The 24,243-nt window shown below is 41.4% G+C and overlaps 1 protein-coding gene across 2 annotated transcripts in view; it reads left to right on the top strand.

Annotated features, from left to right (window-relative positions):
* Nucleotides 1-24,243, top strand: part of LOC124787777 (protein pigeon) — a 485,699-nt gene that overhangs the window by 68,356 nt on the left and 393,100 nt on the right. For both annotated transcript variants that reach the window (XM_047254670.1, XM_047254671.1), the window contains exon 2: nt 12,403-12,551. In XM_047254670.1, coding sequence (XP_047110626.1) covers nt 12,403-12,551 — 149 coding nt within the window. The remainder of the gene's footprint in view (nt 1-12,402; nt 12,552-24,243) is intronic.

The following is a 24,243-nucleotide window of genomic DNA, read 5'->3' as shown; positions in this document are numbered from 1 at the left end:
GGTACAAAGTTTCATTTAATTACTGACGATAATCCTTTGTTTCCATGTTTATCCAATTAGCAATCTTACTGGACAAAGCCGCTCATTATCTTCAGCTTTGGGCTCTGTTCTTGCCCCAGCACAATTATGAAATTTATTTTCTTAGCATGTCATAACATATGAATTTGGATGCTCTGTCCTGACTTCCTATGGGCTCTGACTCCTCATTCGACAAGGAGGATCTGCCTTTTTCAACTGGGTATGGAGGCAAGGCTCATGGTGGTTGGCTTCCCCATCACCAGTTCTCATATTGCTTCTGCTTTGGCTTTGGGGTTGGCGCTGGTGCTCTGGCAGGTCGTATGCGTGGTAGAGCAGTGGTGGCCCGACAATATGCTGGGCCAGGCTTCAGAGCTGCTTCACACTGCGCCATCATTTCTCCCTCTTGTATGGTGCTATTCTCCTGCCAATGGAAGAGTGAACTCCCCATGTTGTCGTTCCAGTGGCTCTGCAGCAGGAGGTCCATCAATAATTACATCCAGGTCACAGGGTAATCTCTTGCACAGACTTGTTAGTGCACCTTCATGTGTTTTGGCTTGTATCGATTGGGAAGTGGAATATCTTGTCACGGCCTGCCACAGGTGCTTGTGTAAGCAGGTGGTGCTGCACGCACTTTTTTTCCACCATGCTTGGTCCCTACACAGTCTTGAAAAAGAGTCCACATTCATTTCGATGGTCCATTTATTAGACCCTTTCTGTTTATTGAACATTGGTGCTTTTCGTCATTTTTCTTATGTTGTTTATTGTCCATCAATGACAGCAGACACAACTGCCAAGGTATTGTCGAAGATATTCTTCATAGAAGGCTTGTCTTACACTGTGGTTTCTGACAGTGCTCTTCAATTCATGGCACAATCTTTCAAGGACTTTTCTACATGCAATGGCATTCACCACATCATGGTGCCTCCCTTCTATCCACAGTCAAATGACAAGGTGGGACACCTTGTTCAGATGTTTAAGATGCAGATGTGCAAATACATAGGATATTTCCAGGCCACAGAGTCTGTCACAGCTTTTTAAACTCTTAGAAACTGATGCCAATTGGGACCAAAAATTCAACCGAGCTCTTGCACAGCCAACAGCCACAGATGCCACTCGCCCTTCTGCTACCGAGCAGGTATCCCTAAACAACACTGGTTTCATCGAAGTTTGTGCCCAGCGCACCAGTCTGGGCCTTGGGTTTTGGATGTCACCCTCACTAGATTCCAGTTGTCATCCTCAGCCGATGCGATTTTCATTGTTCACACTGAAGATTGACTTATGGCATGCCACCAGAACTAGTTCCATTCCAGGAAGGGCCCCCCCCCCACCTATGGCAAAGTGTGATATCTCATTCTTCAGTGCCCCTAGCCACTCCCAGTCTCAGGCAGGCCTAACGGTGGCCCCTTTCTGGTGTTCAGGGTTTTGTCAGCACTGATGGAAGGTTTGCTTCTTGCGGCCAGGACCTCCATCTCACACTGCGCTGAGCTGGCGCTTTGGCAGTGGGGACAGAAGCAGCATCTTTGTTGTTACAGCCTCTTCTCTCCAATCTGCCATTGACGCTCTCTGTAACGACATCCCTTGTGGCGGACTACCAATGTCCAGATGGCTCCTGCCTGCAGTCGCCAGTCCCGTACATCAATCACCCAGGCATCTGAGGGCATTGGGGGTGTCCTTGTACCAGTCACTTTCGTCTATATGTACATGGCTGAGTGGATGAGATACTTCTCACACCTTGACTATCACCACCTGACACTGCCACGCATACGTGGATGTCTATGCAGTCACAGCATCATGGATGGTGATGCCTGGTTCTTCCCCATGCAAGGAAGGACGAGTGTCATCACCTGCCAGTTACTGCACTCCTGCCACAGTAGACGTGAGTTGGGCCATTACAGCTATCGTAGTGCGCGTCAACATTCAAACGGCACACCCACTGCCACTTCAGGTGGCTGCCAGGGGTAACACAGTCACCGACTGCCTTCACCTGTTCCGCTGTGTGTACACTGAACTACTCCAGCGACACAGTAAAGAGACAGCATCTTTATATGGCCATGCATGGGCCTCTGGGCTCTCAGTTGTCATGTGTATTCGTTACTTGTAATGTCTGCCCCCAGTAGCTGAATGGTCAGCATGACGGATTGTCTATTCTCTGGGCCCGGGTTCGATTCCTGGCTGGGTCAGGGAATTTTCTCCACCCAGGGACTAGGTGTTGTGCTGTCCTCATCATCATCCTAGCATCCTCATTGACTGCAGGTCGCCAAAGTGGCATCAAATTGAAAGACTGGCACCTGGCAAATGGCCTGCCCGACGGGCAGCCCTAGCCATATGATTAAATAAATAAATTACTTGTAAATATATCCAGTGTATTCTTGTTGTTGTCACTCTGTGACCTAATAAACCATAATTGTTTTATGACAGTGTGTTCCCTTGTGTTCTTGGTTAGAACAATATTCATCCAGTATTTGTGAATGAGAGCTCTTAGTTACTTCCAGCAAACTTTGAACATGTGTTTCATATGTGTGAATGCAATTTTTAAAGAATTATGGCTGTTATGTTACTGGTCTTTGACTTAGGGGAACAAGCAATCATGATTCATAATGATCTGAAGGAGTTTCTGTTATCTAGATCCATTGAAGTTAAAAGAGTCAGCAGTTGATGATTATGGAGTCACAGTAACTGCCCAAAAGTGTCATATGCCATTTTGTATGAAATTGTTAGTGAACAGTTTCAGTATTATCGAATCTATGTGTGATGGATACCACAAATGTTTATATGGCTGGCACTGTGTATGTTAAAGTACCAATTTTTTTGAGCATGGTAATATATATTTTTCTGCTACTCTCGGAATATAATAATTCCATTTTCAAACAAGTATTCATAGGTAGATAGTTGAAATTAACCTTACCTTTCAATAAAAAGCATTGCAGTAAATTATCCAATTTACTCTCTATAGTTACAACTATGCTATATTGTATTAAGCTTTTACAAAGATTTTGAGAGTGTAAGTATGCAGATTACACAGTTTTTCAAAATTGTATACAGCCACGCAGGCTAAGCACACGCTCTGAGTCAAGTTGGTTTCTTTTATTTATAATTACTATAACTCTGACTAATTTATTACAACTCTGACCAATTTCCAATGACGTTGCTTACTGATTCTCGTTATTAGTTGCAATTACTTCATCTGTGCCGGTTCTTTTGAAATGAAACAAGTATATTCCGGCACTAGAAGCAAAAGTAAAGATTACCAATTGCAATAAAGGTGGTGCTTTAAAACCACAATCCCGTAATGCTGGTTGAGAAATGTCCATCAGAGGCAAAGATTCTGGGTTGATATCCTGGTAAGGCACACAGTTTTAACCCGTCAGGAAATTTCAAATCAGTGCAGACTGAAAATTCGTTATGGAAACAATCCTTTAGGCTGTGTCTAAGTCATTTCTCTGCTATATTGTTTCTTTTCATAGTATGAAGCCGACAAGGTATGCTGGAGGACTTTTGTGAAACTTCGAAGGTAGGAGAGAGGAACTAGCGGAAGTAAACTTGTGAGTCGTATCTGAATAGCTCAGTAGCTGGAGGAATTGCCTGTGAAAACCAAAGGTTCTTGTTTCATGTTCTGGATCAACACAAAGTTTTAATCTACCAGGAACTTCATCATCAGTCCCAGATTCAGTCTGCTGCTATAATATGTATTTAAACATGCAGAACGTAATGACTTTTTTAGTTATCTGGAAGAATGACATCTCTGTTATGTGCTTGAGTTATTACATATTATATGGGTATACAGTCATAACTAAATTATCTTACAGGATGTGTATGAGCGTCAAATAATATGCGATGCCTTGCAGTGCAACCATTAATTGTACTTGATGATATTTGGATAAGTACCTTTTTATTTACTTTTTCTACACATAATTTTGCTTGATGACACTGGTTGCATGTAATGATGCTTAAAGATGATTGAAGCATTTGTATTTAGTTCTAATAGTTATGGATATATATTGGTATTGTCACTGAGATAATCCACAGAACCATGCTCCCATGTGACAGTTGTTTGTTCATGACAGTGCATGCCTACAGTCTGATATTGTGCAGTAGCTTTCACTGTATAACTTATTATTGCCCACACAATCCAAACATGATGCCCTTAGACTAGTATTTGTTGTGTGACTGCCAAACAGCTGTGCAGACAGACACACTTCTTAATTGTGTGGAAAATCCTGATGCCCCTGACTACTTAACAGTTAGCCAACATCACATACCATTATTGCACTCAAGCAATCACACTACCAAAATACCTATGGCAACCCTATCTTTTTAAGATAAAGCCCTAAAAACCACAGCTACATCTATTGTTGCTTTCAGAGTATATTACAAGCATGGGGCCAGTGAAACAAAAACTTATTCTACAGTTTCAGAAGTGTCATTTATGTATTTTTATAATGTTAATGATCATATTATGTTCATTTTAACTTTTAACAAAAGCTTTCACTTCCAACCCTGATAAACTTTTGGCTGACTCTATAATTTACTACTTCAGGTCTTCCATTGTTTAACTGAGACTTGACTGTTAGTATTGAGAAATACATTGATCAGCCAGAACATTATGACCACTGAACTACTATCAATATAAACCCATCCAAGCAATAGCATCATCACCTGATGAGGAATAACTACTAGTCAGGAACACGCACGGTGCACGTTGTATTGGTGAGTGTGCTGTCCATGTGTAGAATGGGGAAGGAGTGTGATCTCTCTGAGTGCTGTGGTGTGCATCTATAACATGTGGCAGGGTTGGATGACCACCCTTCATTAAAGATGTCAGACATTGTGAGCTGGAAGACAGGTAAAACAGGGCAGTTGGTAAACTGTGGCAGAACAAATATCAGACTTTAGTACTGGGCAAAGTGCAAGTGTGTCTGAAAACGCAGTGCACTGAACACTCCTAAGAATGGGCCTTTGCAATTGATGACCCATGCATGTGCCAATGTTAACACCATGACATCACCAACTACGATTGAAATGGGCACGTGACCATGAGCACTTGACATTGGTGCAGTGACAGAGTGTTGTGAGGTCTGATGAACCCCAATATCTTCTTCGTCATGCCAGTGGGAGGGCACAAATCCGTCGTCTTCTAGGGGAACAGCTCCTTGACACCTGCACTGTGGGATAGAGCCAAACCGGTGGCAGCTCCATTATTCTCTGGGAAACTTGCATGTGGGCATCCATGGGTCTAGGGGAGCTTGTGCAAGGCACCATGACAGCCAAGGAGTATTGTACCGTGGTTGCAGACCACGTACACCCCTTCACGATGATCATGTTTCCAGATGGCAGTGGCATTTTTCGACAAGATGGTGCACCATGTCATAAGGCAAGGAGTGTGATGGAGTGGTTTGAACCCCTTAAAACACATCTGGGATGAGATTGAACGTGGTATCAGAGCTCAACACCCCCTCCCCACAATTTTCAGGAATTAGGTGACTTGTAAAGGAAGGTGTCATGCCAACTCCCTCCAGCCACCTACCAAGACCTCATTACTTCCTTGGCATGATGTGTTGCCCCTGTTATCCTTGCCAGAGTTGGACATACCAGCTATTAGGTTGGTGATCATGATGATGTGGCTGATCATTGTATGACAGATGCGTCTCCTCTCAAAGACCATGATGCAACAGACAGGTATCTATGCTTAATGTTGGACTTCAGAATCTCAATTTCTTATTTCTAAATCTAAACCTACAGAGTGTTTCACAAGTACTTTTACAAACTTTAGGGACAGGTTCCTTACATGAAAAGAAGAAAAAATGTTCACTTGTACACACATCCGAAAATCCTTTATTTTTTGGTTATTAATGAACATTTACAATTCAGGTTATATGAACTCAACATATAAACTCGTAATAAATGGTATAAATGTATCCTCTACAAATCACAGTGTCGTGAATGGCAGAGGGTACTTCCTATTGCACCTCTTGCTACAGAAAGCTATGGAGTAACAATAATTTATACCCCATTGTGCATTCTGTTATTTGTCTTGTCTTGTCTTTGCAATTCCTGGGGGAGTGATTGAAGGGGCGTGTAGTATATTCCTGAATTTTTTCACTCAAAGCTGATTCTTGCAGGTAACCTTTCATCAGGTGGTTTTTTCAGTTTCTTCAGCATCTCTGATATTTTCCCATGGGTCAAACAAACCTGGGGCCATTTGTTTGCCCTTTTTTGTATACATTCAATATCATCTGTTAGTTCTATTTGGTATGAGTCCCACACATTTGAGCAATATTCCAGGATGGGTTGGTTAAGTGTTTTGTAAGAAATCTCGGTATTTATACATTCATTCACTCATTTTACTTAGCTCCCAAGTGCTAGCAAATTATAAAGAAAAAAACACCAGCAGAATTTAGTGATATGTTTGTTATACATTGTCTTTGTAAAACATACCAAAATATTCAAATTCTTGCAAAGATTGAGACTTGGAGGTTTGCAGAATCTATAGAGATGTTGGAAGGAAGATACTATTATCAGTGTAATTAATATAAGTTAGCATGGGGGGGGGGGGGGGGGTCCAGTTGGCACAATTTGTGAATCAGCCATTAAAGTCCAACATGTTTTACTCAGCAGCATGTCAGCCACAGGGTGGTCATCCATGCTCTTGACTCTAGTTTGTCAGTGGCCATTCTTTTTGGGTGGACAGTTGGTTGGTGGTTCTGTCCACTTGAATGGCAATGCAAAAGTTAAAACAAAGCCAGCAAATGATATGACTTCTTTCACAAGGATTCCTGCCTCTGACTGGGTAGAATATGTCTATGACAGAGTGGAATATAGGGATGTGTTGGATGGGTGTGTAGAACAAGTGTTGCAGCTTGGTCTTCCACAAGGATATGACCCACGTGGCAAGGTGTTCAGAGCTGGTGTGACACAAATATGGCTCAATTATAAAAATAAACTAATATTTCATTAAACAATTGGTTGTCACTGCTTGTACCTAAAATTAATTTTTCTGAAGTTTCTAAGAAACTACACTCAATGTCTCAAGGATTGTCTCAAAGATGACTTAGAATGTTGACTTGGTACTTAGTAATTGCTGCAGCAAGAACAAATGCAATTTATGGAATGCATTACTTTATTGAAAAATATGTAAAATACAATGAAGTACAGGTTGTACAATGAACACATCAACTGGATAACAGTAATACAGGTTATGGAATAGGCCAAGCACTTGTTTGCAATCACTTAAATAGTATTGTTTTTTTGGCAGTTACCAGAGCATGCCAGGAGGCCAACCCAGATAGCCCCTCTGAATGGGCCTGTGAACTGTGGATGTGCGGTCTCTGAAGTTGTGTGCATCATAAGTGGAGGTACATCACTCCTTCCTTCCAGTTGTGGGAAAACCACATACATACATAAAATCACTAGGCAAAAAATTACTGGTACAAAAAAAGCACTGGTACCATGAAAGGAGAAAAAACGCAAAAGGCACTGAGACTAAAAGTCATGGGGAACACCAGTGACAACGCTGACGTCCACTTTATCGCCCAACGACAGTGACTGCAGCAGCATGCAGTGGGCAGGCACCAGTGAGTAGGGGTAGAAGTGATGAGGGGCTGGTTTGGTGGCCATCCCACCTCTTGTGAGAGGTTGTAGGGCCTGGACCGGGGATGACATCTTGATAGCGATGTCCTCTTTGAGGTCAGCAGTTGGCACCAGAGTCATCAGCAGGGTTGTCGGAGATGATGGCTGCATAGGACCGAGCAACAGAGGTGGTGGCAGCTGCGGCATCCACTGCAGAGGGGGCTGTGTCGGCGATGACAGTCAAGGAGTGCAGGAACCCCAGACAGTAATCTTCCAGGCAGCGACCCCCATTTTGCTGCAAACTGACCATCTGTAAACCAGGAACAGGCATTGGCAGCATCGAGGGCAGGGGAGATGGTGGGCCCTCCAGAATAGACAGTGCTGTCCACAGCCACAGCTGGTTGAAGTGACAGGATGACCACCCGTAAGGAGTGCACACGACGCACAGGTGCAAGCCCCGATGACGCTCAATGAAGGCATGAACCCAGTTCAGCGGTGGCCAAAACCACAAGCCCTGACAGACGCACCTGGCTGGAACTGTTGCAGAACCAGTGTGGTCATTGGATGTGGCATTAGATGCAGTAGGTAAAAGGGGGCCTGTGGGTGACACCTATGTGGCAGCTTTACTGGGCTTTTGTCCTCGACTGGAGCGAAACAGTACCAACTCAAAGAATGGTTTGACACAGCTTCAGGTGACCTGCCAGATACATCTAAGTTTTAAACATCTGAACAAAGTGTTCTTCCTCATCATTAGACTGAGGATGAGATGGGTGAGCTGAGAGATGGCAAACACCACTAGCCTGACAAAAAGATGCAAATCCTCGAAAAACAAGCTGGGGCCATTATCTGTAGCTGTGGTATACAGAAGCCCCTCAATTGCAAAAATTTTAGACAGGGCTGAAATAGTGGCTGCTGTGGATGTGGATAGACAATGCACCATGTAGGGAAACTTGGAATAGATGTCCACTACAATAAGCGAAGACTGATTTAGGAGGGACCCAGCAAAATTGACATGTAGACGCTCCCACGGATGCCATGTCATCATCCAGGATGAAAAAGTCATCTGCGAGGCCACATGTTGCTGAACACAGTAAGTACAAAGCAATGATAAGCCATGTAATATCCCCCTCTATGCCCGGCCATCCCCCAACGACCAACATGCAGAAGCCATAGTACATTATGGCATTAGGAAGCAGGAATCACAACCTGAGGAGCTGCATCCTCCATAGCTAACAAAATAACTCTGTCAAACACATAAAGGCAGTGCACAAGGAATCTGAGGCACTAGTCGGGGGTTTTTCCAGCCAACAGTGCTGCACAAAAGAGAGGAACCGGCTAAGTACAGGATCCACAGTGATGATGAATGCTATAGTGGCACTAGTGATGTTAAAACCATTGACCATGTTGTGGTTCTCAATATCTAAATAGAAACAAAGCAACTCATCGTGATCGAACATCTGGTTCACCCAGATCAGAAGGCGAGATAAGGCATCGGCATTGGTGTGTTGCACCATCAGCCAGTAATGGATCTGATAATGATAATGGGAGAGAAAGAGAGTCCACTGCTGCAAATAATGCTCTGCCTGACTGGTACGGATGCCGAAGGGTTAAAAAGAGTAACCAATACCTTGTGCTCTGTGATTAAATGGAACTTTGAACCATACAAGAAGACATAAAATTTCTTGATGGTGAACACAATCACTAAAGCCTCCTTTTCAATCTGAGAATACTGCTGTGAACGGGAGTTAAAGTCTTAGAATCATAAGCAGTGGGTCATTCAGACCCATCTGCGTATTTGTGCACCAAGACCATGCTGAGAGGCATCTATAGCCAACAAGAGGTGCTGACCCAGCTGAAATGTGGTCAGACATGTGGCAGATTGAAGCTTAGATTTAAGCAAAGAGAACACTCAGTCACAAGCTGGGGATCACGGAAAAAAGGCACATTTTTACACAGAAGTGTGCATAGTGCCTGAGCAACAGTGGATGCGTCCTGTAAAAAATTATGGTAGTACGCAACTTTATCTAGAAATGCCGACAGTTCCTTAATGGACGTTGGTTGCGACAAATCTGCAGTTGCATCAGCATGGTGATGCAACGGCTTGTCCCCTGTGTGGTATACCTCAAAACCTAGGCACTCAGTTGATGATGGCTGGAAAAATTGATATTTTTTGAAATTGCACTTTAGCCCCATAGACAGCAAAACAGAAAACAATGATTGGAGTTTGATAATGTGTTCTTTGGGGGAAGAACCCAAAACAGCGATATTGGCGAGGTAATTGATGTAGCCAGGTGCAGAGGCTGTCAGCTGTTCTAAAAAACTGAAAAATTGCGGGCGTGCTAGTGATGCCGAAAGACAAGTGTTGTTATTGTTATAGCCGAAAGTTGTATTGACAACGAGAAGGTGCCTAGTGGCCTCATCCAAGGGGAGCTAGAAGTCCACTTCTGATAAATTGATCTTGGAAATGTAGTGGCCGCCTGACAATTTTGTGAGCAACTCATTGGGGCAGGTCAGAGAATATATCCATCATGAACTGTGCATTAATTGTGACACTGAAGTCACCACAGAGGTGAAGCTTAGCCGTCAGCTTCTTAACAATGACCTGTGGTGTAGCCGATTCACTGGAGGAAATAAGCCAAATGACATCGACTGATGTCAGATCATCTAATTTGGCCTTGACAGAGTTGCACAACACAACAGGCACCTGTTGGCCCTGAAAAAAATGAGGGCGGGCAAACTCTTTCATAGTAATGTGGGCCTGAAAAATGGTAGCACAACTGAGCCCAAGGGAAAATGGAGATGAAAACCCAGAGCAGAGGGACTCCAGTTGCTGATACAGAAACAGATCTGACACTAAATTTAGCTAATTGGCAATGGAGATACAGAAAGCATTAAAAGCGTCTCATCCAAATAGGTTTGCAATATGGAAATGATCCACAACAAAGAAGGTGAAAGGGTAAACAAAAGATTTGTAAGAGACAGGAGCAGAGAACTGACCTATGGTCAGAATCTACTGTTTAGTGTAAATAACAAACTTACGTGAAACGCGAGATGAGGGGAGCCCACGTCCATGTTTACTAAAGCTGTGCAGCCCCTGTGTCCACTTGCATTTACAGCGGTTTATTAAACACACACAGGTCAATAAACAGTTTGTTTGGAGAAACAGTCATTGTAGCAACACCTTTTATGTCAATCAGTACCACTGTGTTTTGCCACGTTTGAAGAGGAGTTACACACTGATGCAATGTGGTCTTTCTTTCAACACTTACTGCAAACTGCCCAGTGCTTAGTGCATGCAGCATGCTCATATTGAATAAAGCTTTATGGACAAGACAGAAGTAGGGAACATGGCTGCTGCTGTGTCATGGCCTGTTGCTGCTGTGATCATAACCGACACTGCCTCATGTGACGCTGAGTCGTAGGTTGTACTCCTGCAATGACTTCCCCATTATCCTGAGCACTTACTGCATGCCTAAGAGTGGTTGACTGCAATTTCTGATACCTCTTCACACACTGCAATCTGACTGCTTGTGGTCCGTGTCACTTCAAAGGACTTTGCTGTATTGAGCACATCCATAAGCTTCGGATTCCCACATTGATGTGCTTTTTCACAGACTTCCCTATCCAGGACTAGACAAATAATATCATCATTCACCACATGATTAGTGTAGGATTCATGATGGTTACTAGCGACAAATTTACAATGATGGCTCATCCCATGTACTTCTGCAGCCCAGGCTTTGTAAGATTGGTTTGGGTGTTTCTGACAATGGTCACGTGTTGCAGTGACATGTGTTCTGTCACAGTAATAGGTTGAGAGAAGCCTGCATATTTCATCAAATTATCAACTGGCCGGTTGTTGTAAAGGCAAAAGTTGCTACAGCAACTGATAAATGCACGGTGAAAGCAAGCCTGACACAGGTTTACATCATCCATGAGAAAAACCTCAAAATGTTGGTGTAACCTTGTCTTGTAGGGGGGAAAGTAAACTGCCACGAAAATGCTGATGCCACTTGATTTAGAATAGTGGTGAGAGCCTGTTGATGTTCCACAAAGGCTTGCTGCTGGACAATGAGATGTTGGAATATTTCTTCCATTGAGATGTTTGTCGAGTGACTTAGCATTGACACTAAAGTGTAGAGAAAATGTAACCCTCACTTGTTGCCAAGTTCGCTACAGCAAGAACAAATGTGATTTATGGAATGTAGTACTTTATAGAGAAATGTGTAAAATACTGTGAAGTATAGGTTGTGCACTGAACACATTGATTGAACAACAGTAATACGGGTTACAGTATAGTCCAACCACTCATTTGTAATTGCTTAAGTAATACTGTTTCTTTGGTGGCTCACTGGAGAGTGCCAAGGGGCAACCCACGTGACCTCTTTAAGCGAGTTTGTGAACTGTACGGACAGGCTTGTGTTATGAGTGAAGATACATCAGTAATGAACTGTTTGAAAGTGATTTTAAAATTTTTGTGAATTGTTAAATTATGATGCTAGAATGCAAGTACTAACTGCGAAAGTATGTTTCTGGTAAACATTAGCTTGTGATGTCAGCTTGCACATCACTGCTATTTATATGTCATCCTTGATATTAAAATGCTATTCTATCTAATGTTACATTACAAAGGTATTAGTTCATTACATAATTTTAATTATATTGCAAGTTGATTTTAAATGTGACAATTTATTTCTTATTTAGACTGTGTTCTGTGAGTGTTCACCAGATTTATAGAAGTACTTATATACAGAAAAATGTATTCTGTGACATATATGTCATTTGAAATAAAAAGAGATTTATTTCTTTATTTTTTAGGTACTGTCAGGGAATGGAAGCCGTTGGGTCAGGAGCAAGATGGGTGCCTAATAATAGGATGGTGGCTGGAACTGCAGACTGAAGATGAGAACTGTCACAAACTTCAGACTTACATTGGAAAATACTATCATGAAGGCAACAGTTTAAAGGTTTGTCACATAATCCATAGCTCAAGACTGCTCCATAACTTTTAATTAGAGCACAGCTTGTAGTGATTAACATGAATATCACACAATCAACATAAATGTTTACTGGGTATGGTGCTATGTTGTATTATAAAATTACTGTCACTAATATTTTGGTCATGGTCATGGTGGTCTTCATCTGTGTGTACTGGCATAATGTGTTTCCCAGTGTCCATTATATTTGTCATGTCCTCCTAGTGATTGTGAAATTGCATCTCATTTTTGGAAACAATTGATATTATTGGTCTCCTGTGGTGGAAGGAGTGGAAACTTTGTTAGATTGCTTTCCATTGGTGGACGGAGTGGGTATGTAGTGTTTGTTGCTTCAGTATAGCATGAACCATGACTGGCAGGCATCAGAGAATGGGGGTTTTCCTCCTGGTTGACATTACTCGCTCAGCGGCAGTTTCTCGATTGTAATGCTCATGTTTCAAGTTGTATCTGCAGTCTGTAGGGCTCTGATGGCTGGCAGCCAGTGAGGTATAAGTCTATAGGAAGTCTCTCTGTTCATGTCATTATGACATTTTAATGTTGCAGAGGCCTCCTTGGTCTTTCACTTGACCACGTCTTGCTGCTTGGCGAGCACACAGATTTAACTGAATTTCATTTTCCTGCCACAGTTTTTCTGATGTTTGGTCACCCAATGTGTAGGACTCGTGCTCCCATGTGTGTTTTGCAGCTGGCATGCCAATTTCTCTGCTGTATATGTCTCCACACTCAGAGTCCACATTGCACATATCTGCAGTAGATGGAGCTTCCTTCACATAAGGTAAACACGCTGCTGGCCGTAGTTGATCTATGTCCTGCCTGTCTTTCATTCTTTTATTGGTTTTTGTAGTTCTGTGTATTAGTTTGGGATGGTAACCATCAGGCAGGGACATTAATGAGTGGGCAGGTGGCTTGAATTTGTCTGTGTTGGGTGATTGTGAGATACAGCACGGAAGTACCTGTCCATATGTGTTGGGTTTTAGTAAGCTCTATGTGATAGTGTCCCATCCAGTGTCATTAATATGTTCACTTATTTGAATATTGATAAAACATGTATAGTTCTGCCTTACTGGCATGGACCATATGATGAACAGTTTGTCCATTGGAGCTGAACTAAGTGCCACTGCTTCAAATAAAGGCGCCTGTTAATATGTCAGCTGCTAATGAGAAGAGGAGAGAACTCAATGCTAAACTGTCTGTCTGTCTGTGATATTTTCCTCATGATTTGAAGCAAGTTGATAACAAAAATAGCTCAGTCTGGTCTGGCAGATCAGTTTCATATAGTGACAAGTTTCTAAATAGGGTTTTATGTCGAAGGTAACCATGAGATCCATTGTTAAAATTGTCTCTCTCTTTGTGCATATTAAACACACTGGACAAAAGGTGTTAGTCCCTCAGAAAACACAATGCTAATATCATGTTAAACTAACTGTAGTATTGATAACACTGTCAATTCACAAGTTTCTTCTGGTATGCCAGAGCCATCTGAAGCCACTCATTGATAATTAGGTCCAATAGAGCTACTGAATTACAGAAATATTGACTACTATTTTCAACTAATGTTTCAAATAGTTTTCATTTGATCTGCGTCTGAGTGATTTAACAGGCAAGTTGAGATGTGATAGGATGTCTTACACCCTTGTCAAACAGTGAATGTGGGCATGCAACTGTCATCATGAAGAACAAAGAACGACACTTTGTCACCAAGAATGTTGAAATTAACATCCTTGTCCACATTCGTGGTACCCTGAATGAGTGGACCCAAGTCATTGTATGGAAAATGCCCTCAAAACATTGCAAAACCACTTACAGTGAACCATACCCTCTACACACTGAGGGTTAAATGCCTCATTGGATTGCCAGTCCATTCTAAATCTTACATAATTGGAAAAGTGGCAATCCGCAACTTGTCAAATCACACTACACATGTCCAGTGAGGTACTCTCCAGTTTTTGTGTTGTTTGGTCCATTTAACAAGTGTGCTGTATGTGCTGCTGTGAGCAAAGGCCTGTTGCAAGATACTCAATTTTACATGTTCGTTGCATGCAGTTCACTTCAAAATGGTCACTTGGAATGGTTGAGGTGGACCTGCAATTACTGAAAGCAGTAATTTCTACGATTTGATTCCGATTGTCATTGACAAGGCTTGACACTTGCCTCCGCCACTCTTAGTTATGATATTTTTTGTACAACCACCTTGCTTATGTAGGCAACTTCATTCAGAATGTAGTTATGAGCAGGTCCAAACACAATAGCTGCTTTCTGCCATTCTCTTATGTCTTCACATCATTCCATCCTAGTCTGTTGGTTCAAATGGCTGATTGGCATATATACATCATTTAACAGCCATTACTTAAGTCAATGGCGAATGGACACATGACCACCATGTACCAGTTCTGCACTGTCATTAGCACTCCAAAGTAATTAATGTGCTCTTTGAAACAAATAACTAATATTTTGTTTGGGGAGTTTATAAAGTGTGTAGAAGGCTTTATGTAAGAACCTGTTTTGCCAACTAGATATCTTAATTTACAAACTGAATAATGGATGCATACAACTTAAATGTGTTACAGCATTAAAACTAATTAAGATGCTTGTACCATTTTTGGCTTATGTAACGCATTATTTCGCAAAGTTTTTGTATTATCACAAAATAGGGGAGATAGTGCCACAGACATGATATGTGAATTGGAAGTGCAATCATTAAAACAAAGGCATTTTGTGTTGCGACAGGATCTTCTCATGAAATTTCAATCACCAGTTTTCTCCTCCGATTGCAAAAACATTCTGTTGGTGTCCACCTACATAGGGAGAAATTATCATTTAAGAGAAATCAGGGCTCGCACAGAAAAATTTAAGTGCTTGTTTTTCCTGTGCGCCGTTCGAGAATGGAATGGTAGAGAGACAGCTTGAAGGTGGTTCATTGAACCCTCTTCCAGGAGCTTTATTGTGAATAGCAGAGTAATCACTTAGATGTAGATGTAGATGCCACTCAATCAGATTCAATATGTGCATCTTTGGTGAACACACAACCACCATGAAACTTCCTGGCAGATTAAAACTGTGTGCCCGACCGAGACTCGAACTCGGGACCTTTGCCTTTCGCGAGCAAATGCTCAACCATCTGAGCTACCGAAGCACGACTCACGCCCGGTCCTCACATCTTTACTTCTGCCAGTATCTTGTCTCCTACCTTCCAAACTTTACAGAAGCTCTCCTGCGGAGAGCTGTGAGGACCAGTCATGAGTCGTGCTTCGGTAGCTCAGATGGTTGAGCACTTGTCCGCGAAAGGCAAAGGTCCTGAGTTCGAGTCTTGGTTGGGCACACAGTTTTAATCTGCCAGGAAGTTTCATATCAGTGCACACTCCACTGCAGAGTGAAAATCTCATTCTGGACACAACAACCAGTTTGTATTCAAGTTCTATCCACACTCAGTATAACATACCCACATCAACTGTGGCTGTGGCAGCAATGATTCAGTTCTTTAAATCTTCGATGTGGTTAACAGGCATTTGGTAGATTGTGTCTTTGAGGTACCCCCATAGAAAGAAGTCCATCAGTTTAATGTCAGGTGACTTAGGAGGCCAGGGAATTGAACCATCCCTGCCAATAACGTGATCTGAAAACACCTGATCTACAACATATCACACAATCTCAGCCTAGTGTGATGGTGCATCATCTTGTTGGAAAATGACAGTGTCTTGGTGCTCACTCAGTTATGTTAACACTAACAGCTCCAGTATATCAAGGTAATTGTTAGAGTTAAGTGGGCTTTTTCCGAGAAAAAAATTGTTCCACAATGCATTCAATCATCAAACGGCACCACACATTCATTTTCAGGCTGTCACACGCTGTCAGATTGGTTGTGCTCCAGATCCAAACATTGTAACTGTTTACTGGACCACACGCATAGAATGTTGTCTCATCAGAAAATAATAGATTGTTTAGAAAATTTACATCTTGCTCTAAATGGTAAAGAACATCCACAGTGAACTGCATACCTTATGGTTTGTCATCTGGTTTCAATGCAAGCAATAGCTGCAATTAGTGTGGGTACATCTGTAATTGTTTCCAGAGGACCTGGTGCACGGTCACCTTTGGGGTTTGCAGCACCTATGTCACTCCAAACAGACTTCTGCAGTGAAAAACCAACCATATCCATTCTGTTTTGGCTTCACTTGGCCCAGATCGTCGATTATGATGCTTCATGTCAACGCTTTGTGTCTGTGTAAAATTCCTGTACCACCAGTGTGTTGATGTCTGTGAGAATGAGAGCTTCCTATTCCATATTTGGAAGTTCCTTTGAACCTGGGCCTTTTCTTAAAATGTTGTCATTATACTTCACTCATGACAACCTGGAGCACACACAAACAAAACTTTGTGAGTTTGTCACATAAGCCAAACATGGTGTGAATATCTTAATTAGTTTGGGTGATATAAGACACTGAAGTTGTTGCATACCTTTTGAGACACACTGTATGTTGCCAAGTTGTATGCTGTGTAAGTTGATTACATTTACTATCGCAAACTATGGCCTTCATTGTGTATTTTTGGTACTCCATAAATTCTAGGCATGAGTGAAATTCTTCGCTTGAGTCCCTTGACTATGTCAGCCTCAGTTCCTTAAGGTCTTTGTCTTTAAAACTATCTCAACCATAGAGTGCTCCCTCATTTCTTTATAAATGGATTAGGATCAGAGAGGCCATTGAAATATTAAAACAACCTAACAATATGAATAAGAGGATTGCTATAAGCTTACTCTTTCTTGGTTGCCAGCTATCAGAATGCAATAAGCTGCTTAAGCAATTTGAGACAAGAGCATTACCAGGAAGAACCAGCTATTGCATCACCCATGTCTAGCATGAGGAAAACAGGAATCTACACCCCATTTGCCAATGACTAACTGTCATGACTCATGCTATATGGGGAAATAGACATCAGCAGATCCCCACTCCCTCTGGCACAGGAAAACAATCAATTAAAGTTTCTCACATTTTCACCACAGGAGATGAATAAAGTCAGTGGTGTTCTGAAATTTTGATGTAATGTCAAGCTCAATAGAGGGACGTCATGAAATAGCCAGTGTCCTAAAAAGAATATCTGTATTTTGAACTCATGTATTTGTTAAGCTGTAAGACAGACAACTATGAAGCCTGGGACACACATTTACGAATCTCTAAAATTTAGGTTACAGAAGTTCAATATGCCCTTTAGCAGCAATATGAACAAGATCACATTGGTACTCGAATGCCTCCAGTAATCAGGTAACCATGTCCATCGTCAGTGATGTTATGGCAGTATGAATCCAGCTCTTCAGCTGTTCTAGGCTATGTGGTAGTGTTGGTGCATAAATATTGTCCTTAATGAAAACCCATAGGAAGAAATCACAGAGCATCAAATCCATTGACCAAGGAGGCCAAATGAGAAGTCTGATGACTTTTCCAAGGCTCAGTAGAGTTTCATTCAGATATTCATGCACTTTGTGACTCTAGTGATGGTGTGCCCTGTCTTGTTGAAAAATAATTTTCCCTCATTCAGCCTCGGATACAACTAGTTTTGTTATACAGGGTGAGTCACTAACTATTTCCACCAAGAATAACTCCAAAAGTATGATAGGTGCAACATGAAGAAACATTTATACTGCTGAATTAAACTTCAGAGAGAATAATAGGTAAATGATGATACACAAACAAAAAGGGTTACAGAACTTTAAATGACTGCTAAGTTTGAGAGTTTAATATGGTGTGAATCCCTGTGTACTCTAGTCACAGCCTCTCAATATCATAACACTGTGGCAGCGGGAGGGGGGTAATTATTCTATCTCCTTCCATGTGGTGTGTATTTTAAACATATAATGTATTTAAGACATAGAATCCATAATGGTTGCTAGAGAACTATGACAGACATGTTTCCTAGTAATTATGTGCCATACACAACTGCTGGGTGATGTATCTTATGAATATACAGGGAATGGGGGAAGTGGTACATATAATTATTTGAAGAAGGTTTGTACATTCCTCGCCACATATGGCTGGGTACTTTCCTGCAATAGTATGACATGTGGAGGTACTGTGAAACATTTGTGATGTAATTGTTATTGATCAAATTGTCCTCAAAATGTGAAACTCAGTTTGTGTATCACACACTGGCAAGAACAGTGACACAACTCAAAAGTGCAATACTTGAGGAGAATAATCAACTGTGAATACAGAATGACATATTCATATCAATGTTGCATAGAATGTAATGAAATTTACTGTCTAAAATACTTACTTGAAATTAAAAGGAAGCTTATACTGTTTCAATATAAGTAGTATTGATTTCTTTAATTCTATTTTTCTTGGGTATTGCACTTTTGAATTGTGTCACTGTTCTTCCTGGGGTACGATGTACTCACTACCTGCCTGTCCACCACAACTGTCCCATGTACATTACACAGCTCGCAATAATGCATACTATCAGACTTGCCACTAAGGAGCACTCAAATGAAAAGGTACAAAACCTCGTAACAACCAAACCAGTTAAAGAACATGTGCTGCTGTGGGATAACTTAGCAAGACATCTAGACCCTGGTAGCATGCATTATCACCTTCCCGTAAAACATTCAAACCTTTGCCCTCAGTGGGCAAGGTGGTGCTCATCATCTTTTCAACATCCAAGGTCTGATACTCATTCAGTTCCTGGAGCATGGAAAAACCATTAACAGTGACATGTACTGTGAAGCACTCCATAACCATCAAGAGCAAATGAGATGGGCTGCTCATGAAGGGAATGATTCTGCTACACAATAAAAAATGCACATCCAGTGTTCCAGTCTCACACAAAATGTAATGGCCAAGCTCAAATGGGAGTAGTTTGACATCTACCCTACAGCCTGGTACACTAAATAAACATATCAGAGGAAAGCACTTCAACTCAGATGACAAACTGAGGCGCACAGTGGATGACTGGCTCCTGTCACAGTACAGGAATTCTGGGAGCAGGTAATTCTTCAACTCATGGAACTGTGGGATAGTTGTGCTCAGGCCTCTGGTGATTACTTTCAAATAAAGATTTCAGTTGCACCCATAGTGTAGTTTCGTACACCCCTCATATAATGCCATCACTGAAGAACAGGTTAAAGTGGGAGTCACCCAAAAGGACTACATTTGGTTTACCACCTAGCACACCAACAATTCTGTTTGTGTGTCCATTGCAATCTGTGGTGTTTCTGTTTTCTGGACAATAAATTAATGGTATGTGTACCACCAGTCCAAGCTGCAGCATGTAACTTCAAACTGTTGAAGCAGACATGTTCATACCTGTTGAAGAGCTCCACTATTGTGGCAACAATTTGGACAAAACAGTGGAACATTGCAAATAAGAGGATGGTTATTCCTCATTTTGTTCCAATTGTGTGCTCCAGCACCCACTCATCACTGCATATGACCCTCTTCTGTCCACTGTGTGCATACATAGTTCACTACATTTGCTGTATGCCTTGCACAAGTTGAATCAGAGGTGACAAAAGAATTACACTAGGGATACTACACTTGCTTTAAAATTTCCACTTTTTAATGGACTGTCTTTGACTTAGCTTGAAGTGACTGTGGTCTTTCCAGTTACATAAGACAGGCTGCTGCTAAACCCACATGTACCGGTTGATCAAACAGTCAGTATAAACTTGAAAAATTAATAAACCATCGAATAATGTAGATAGAGAGGTAAAAATTGACACACATGCTTGGAATGACATGGGGTTTTGTTAGAACCACCCCGTATTGCTAGACGCGTGAAGGCTCTCTTGCGTGCGTCGTTTGGTGATGATCGTGTGCTTAGCTGCCACTTTCGTCATGCTTGGCCTCCCAGGTCCCCAGACCTCACTCCGTGCGATTATTGGCTTTGGGGTTACCTGAAGTCGCAAGTGTATTGTAATCGACCGACATCTCTAGGGATACTGAAAGACAACATCCGACGCCAATGCCTCACCATAACTCTGGACATGCTTTACAGTGCTGTTCACAACATTATTCCTCAACTACAGCTATTGTTGAGGAATGATGATGGACATATTAAGCATTTCCTGTAAAGAACATCATCTTTGCTTTGTCTTACTTTGTTATGCAAATTATTGCTATTCTGATCAGATGAAGTGCCATCTGTCGGACTTTTCTGAACTTTTGTATTTTTTTGGTCCTAATAAAACCCCATGTCGTTTCAAGCATGTGTGTCAATTTGTACCTCTCTATCTACATTATTCTGTGACTTATTCAGTTTTCAAATTTATACTGACTTTTTGATCACGCGGTATATCATTCATGAAAAGCTTTAATCAGATGCATTTCATGAAAAGCTTAATCACATGCTGATACAAGGTTCTACATGCCCTCCATGTTTGGATTCACATGAGCCTCTCTTTCTGGATAACATTAATGTGTGTTAGCATAGTAAAAGAAAAGAAGATAATATAGTGGAAATGAAAATTATTCTTCGTATATAATGAAGATTTCTGACCAGCATAGAGCTCTGTTAAACTGTAACCACAGCATTTATTTTGGCCTTTCAATAAATTCCATAATCTGCACATGACTGTGGAATTTAGTTTCACATACTATTATCAACTAAAACACTTTATTACCAGGATGTATTTTGTTTTGTAAATCCGTAGATTTTCTTTCTGGTCACAGCTGTGCTCAGCTTTTATTGACACAGAACAAGAACAGTTCACACACGTAAATGAATGGAAAGTCAACAGAGTGGCCTAGTGGCTGTTGACTAGCACAAAATGTGATGTGAAAGGTTTCCTCACAAATCAAGTCCATGCAACTTGTAGGTGACCAGTCCAATCCAGAATGCATGATTATATTCACATCCACCTGCAAAGTAGTGGTTCCATCTGCCAGTTCCACCTGTGTTGGTGTCTCATGCACCATGAGTACACCACCTCCGAGTACCATTGCAGACCAATTTGTTTTTAGTATCAATAAGCAGGGTTGCCACAAGTTATGGAAATTAGGGAATATCAGGAAGTTTCTAACATATCAGGAGAATCAGGGAAATATTGTACATTTTATAGTGCATCGTTTTATAGACATTTTATTTATTCTAGTTCATTTTGTCACTTCGAAAGTAGTTTATATCTTAGAAACCATGGATGATAAGAAGAAGAAAATCGTGGCAGTCACTGGCGGTTAGTACACTGTGTACTCCTGTATTTCTTGATAGAAACATCTGTAGAATCACAGTGGGTAATACCTGACAGTAAAGAACATGGTAGAACCAAAATTTTATTCGATACATTTCTTTCAAGAGGCTTACTTTTTTCTGAGGATATTTCTGAAAGAAGTGAAGGTATCTTAAATCTGTCTTGTGCCTCCAACAAAATGTGTATTTTTATCGCCAAATGTGTTTCACTGTATTGAAATAAAATAACATTAGTGGTCTTAATGAAACGTATATACTATCTGGCATGCTTTCTCCATCTAAAAGCAGTTCATTATACAAGATGTTGATGTTAGTACTTAAGATTTTTGCCCACTCGTTTAGAAATGCAGAAGTCCTTACAATTTTTGTCAAGTTATGTCTTTACTAACCCTTGAGATCTCAAAATTTGTCAGGGAAAAATGCTAAAACTTGTCTGGAAATCAAGGAAATATCAGGGAATTTCACTTGGGGAAACTTATGGCAACCCTGATAAGTGTTCTGCTGCCTGGACACCTCTACCAAGAAATCCTGCGAAATGTTGCTATTTCACAGCAGCATCTGAGCCACAGCTATCTTTGTTTAATAAAAGATCTGGCTTCCCCCCCCCCCCCCTACCCCCCTCAAAACCAGCTGGTGTGGCTGGGAAAAGTCTCAGTCTTTGGCAGGAGCTTCACCAGTAGATTGGGAGGGGGTAAAATTTGTGGATATTCTGGGTGTTGGGAGCTGTGTCTCTATATTGGTTGGCAGTTTGACCTTGGTTGGTACTGGGAGCCCAACAGATGCCAACAGTGGCAGCAGTACTGAGTGCTCCTCTCGTGTATGTGTGGTCAGAGTTGATTGGCATGCCCTGTTACTATTCGCCTCACATATATTTGAGCTGAAAACCATGTTGATAATGTTGGGAAACCATCCTGGGGTCTTCCCCAGGGTGTGTGTCCAAACCACTCAGCTAACTCCATAGGGCTGCATGTCTGGTAGTTTGGAGTGCTGGTGCTGAGAGTACAAAATCTAGTAATGTGATGTGGCAGAGGCCATGAAGAAGTACCACTGATGACTTCCCTTTGACTGAATCATGCAGCAAGATGCCAGGAAGCAGTTAAGAATGCCCCATTTGCTAAAAGATGTCACCACTTTTATCATCTGCATTTTAATTTTTCAGATGAAGTGTTTGGCTTTGCCATTCGAGGCCAGATGTAATGATGCTGAAGTGAGATGCCATTCCTTTTTCAGAAATCCTGAAACAGGCCATTCATAAACTGAACACCATTATCTGATATGAGGGTGTGTGGGGAGATGGAAATGTTCTCTAATACTTTGATGGTATCTGCTGACATCACACTGTTTGCACACATCACATATAGGAAGTATGAGTATGTGTCTTCTACCAAGAGCCGAAAGCTCACACAGGTGTTGCCAAGGTGGCCAAGATAAGAACTTTTGTAGTGGTACCACTTGCGACACATTACAGAGGTGTAGGCTCTTTGCTTGATCTGTGCTGAGATGCCTGGTGAGTAGATGTGGCACAGGGCAAGCATCTTCCATCTCATGATGGTTTAATGACTGAGACATGCATAAGGTCTGGAAAATGAACTTCCAATAGTCATTTACTTTACTTAAAAAAAGAGATTAGTTCATTGATATTTGTAGATGGAGTTAGCTGACTAACTGCTTCAACATAATTCTGAGTTGAATGAAAACATTTTTTGCTAATGATGTGTTCCAGTAGTTTGATTTCAGGTGTGAAGAATTCACGCTTCTGAAGATTACAACACAAACCGTATGTTTTTAATGTCTGGAATAATTTAAGATTTTTTCCTTTAGAACTACCACTGGCTGTGATATTGCATTAGTAGTTTGCATGATGAGGAATGTCCTGTATTAATTGTTCTAGGTATAGTGGAAAAACACTGGAGTGATAGCTACACCTAATGGCAACCACTTATAATGATACATACAAAATGACTTGTTGATTATACCATAAACTCTCTAGACTAGTCACCTAACTGTAGCTGAAAATATGCTTTTGACATGCCCGTCTTGGAAAAATATTGTCCAGAGGCTAATTTTGGAATGAGCTCTTCATATCATGTAATCGGATGTATGTCAATGACTGACTGAATATATATTGTGGCTTTTAATGTTGTCACATACACAAAGTTGGCCATCTTGTTTTCTTGAAAACAACACAGTCCATCGTGACTAAGAAACTGGTGAGGGAATATGGAATAGTTGTAGGTAAACAACTAGAAGTCACTCAGATACAGATTTATTCACACTTAGCTTCTTCACAGATACAAGTCCGGAGGCTAACTGCCGTTAGCGTCCCACATCCTGCCCAAAGCCCTCTCCTCAAAGATAGCACACTTACGCACAGAACAAATATAGATATTTATGGCGCTCTACGCCACATAGCCCCCCCCCCCCCTCACAGTATGGAGTACGTCCCTGTGAATGGGGGGGGGGGGGGGTGAGAAGTTAGGAAGGT

The sequence above is a fragment of the Schistocerca piceifrons genome, chromosome 3 (genome assembly GCF_021461385.2).
Source record: "Schistocerca piceifrons isolate TAMUIC-IGC-003096 chromosome 3, iqSchPice1.1, whole genome shotgun sequence".
Classification (NCBI taxonomy): Eukaryota; Metazoa; Arthropoda; class Insecta; order Orthoptera; family Acrididae; genus Schistocerca; species Schistocerca piceifrons.
This window is presented reverse-complemented; position numbering and strand designations above follow the sequence as displayed.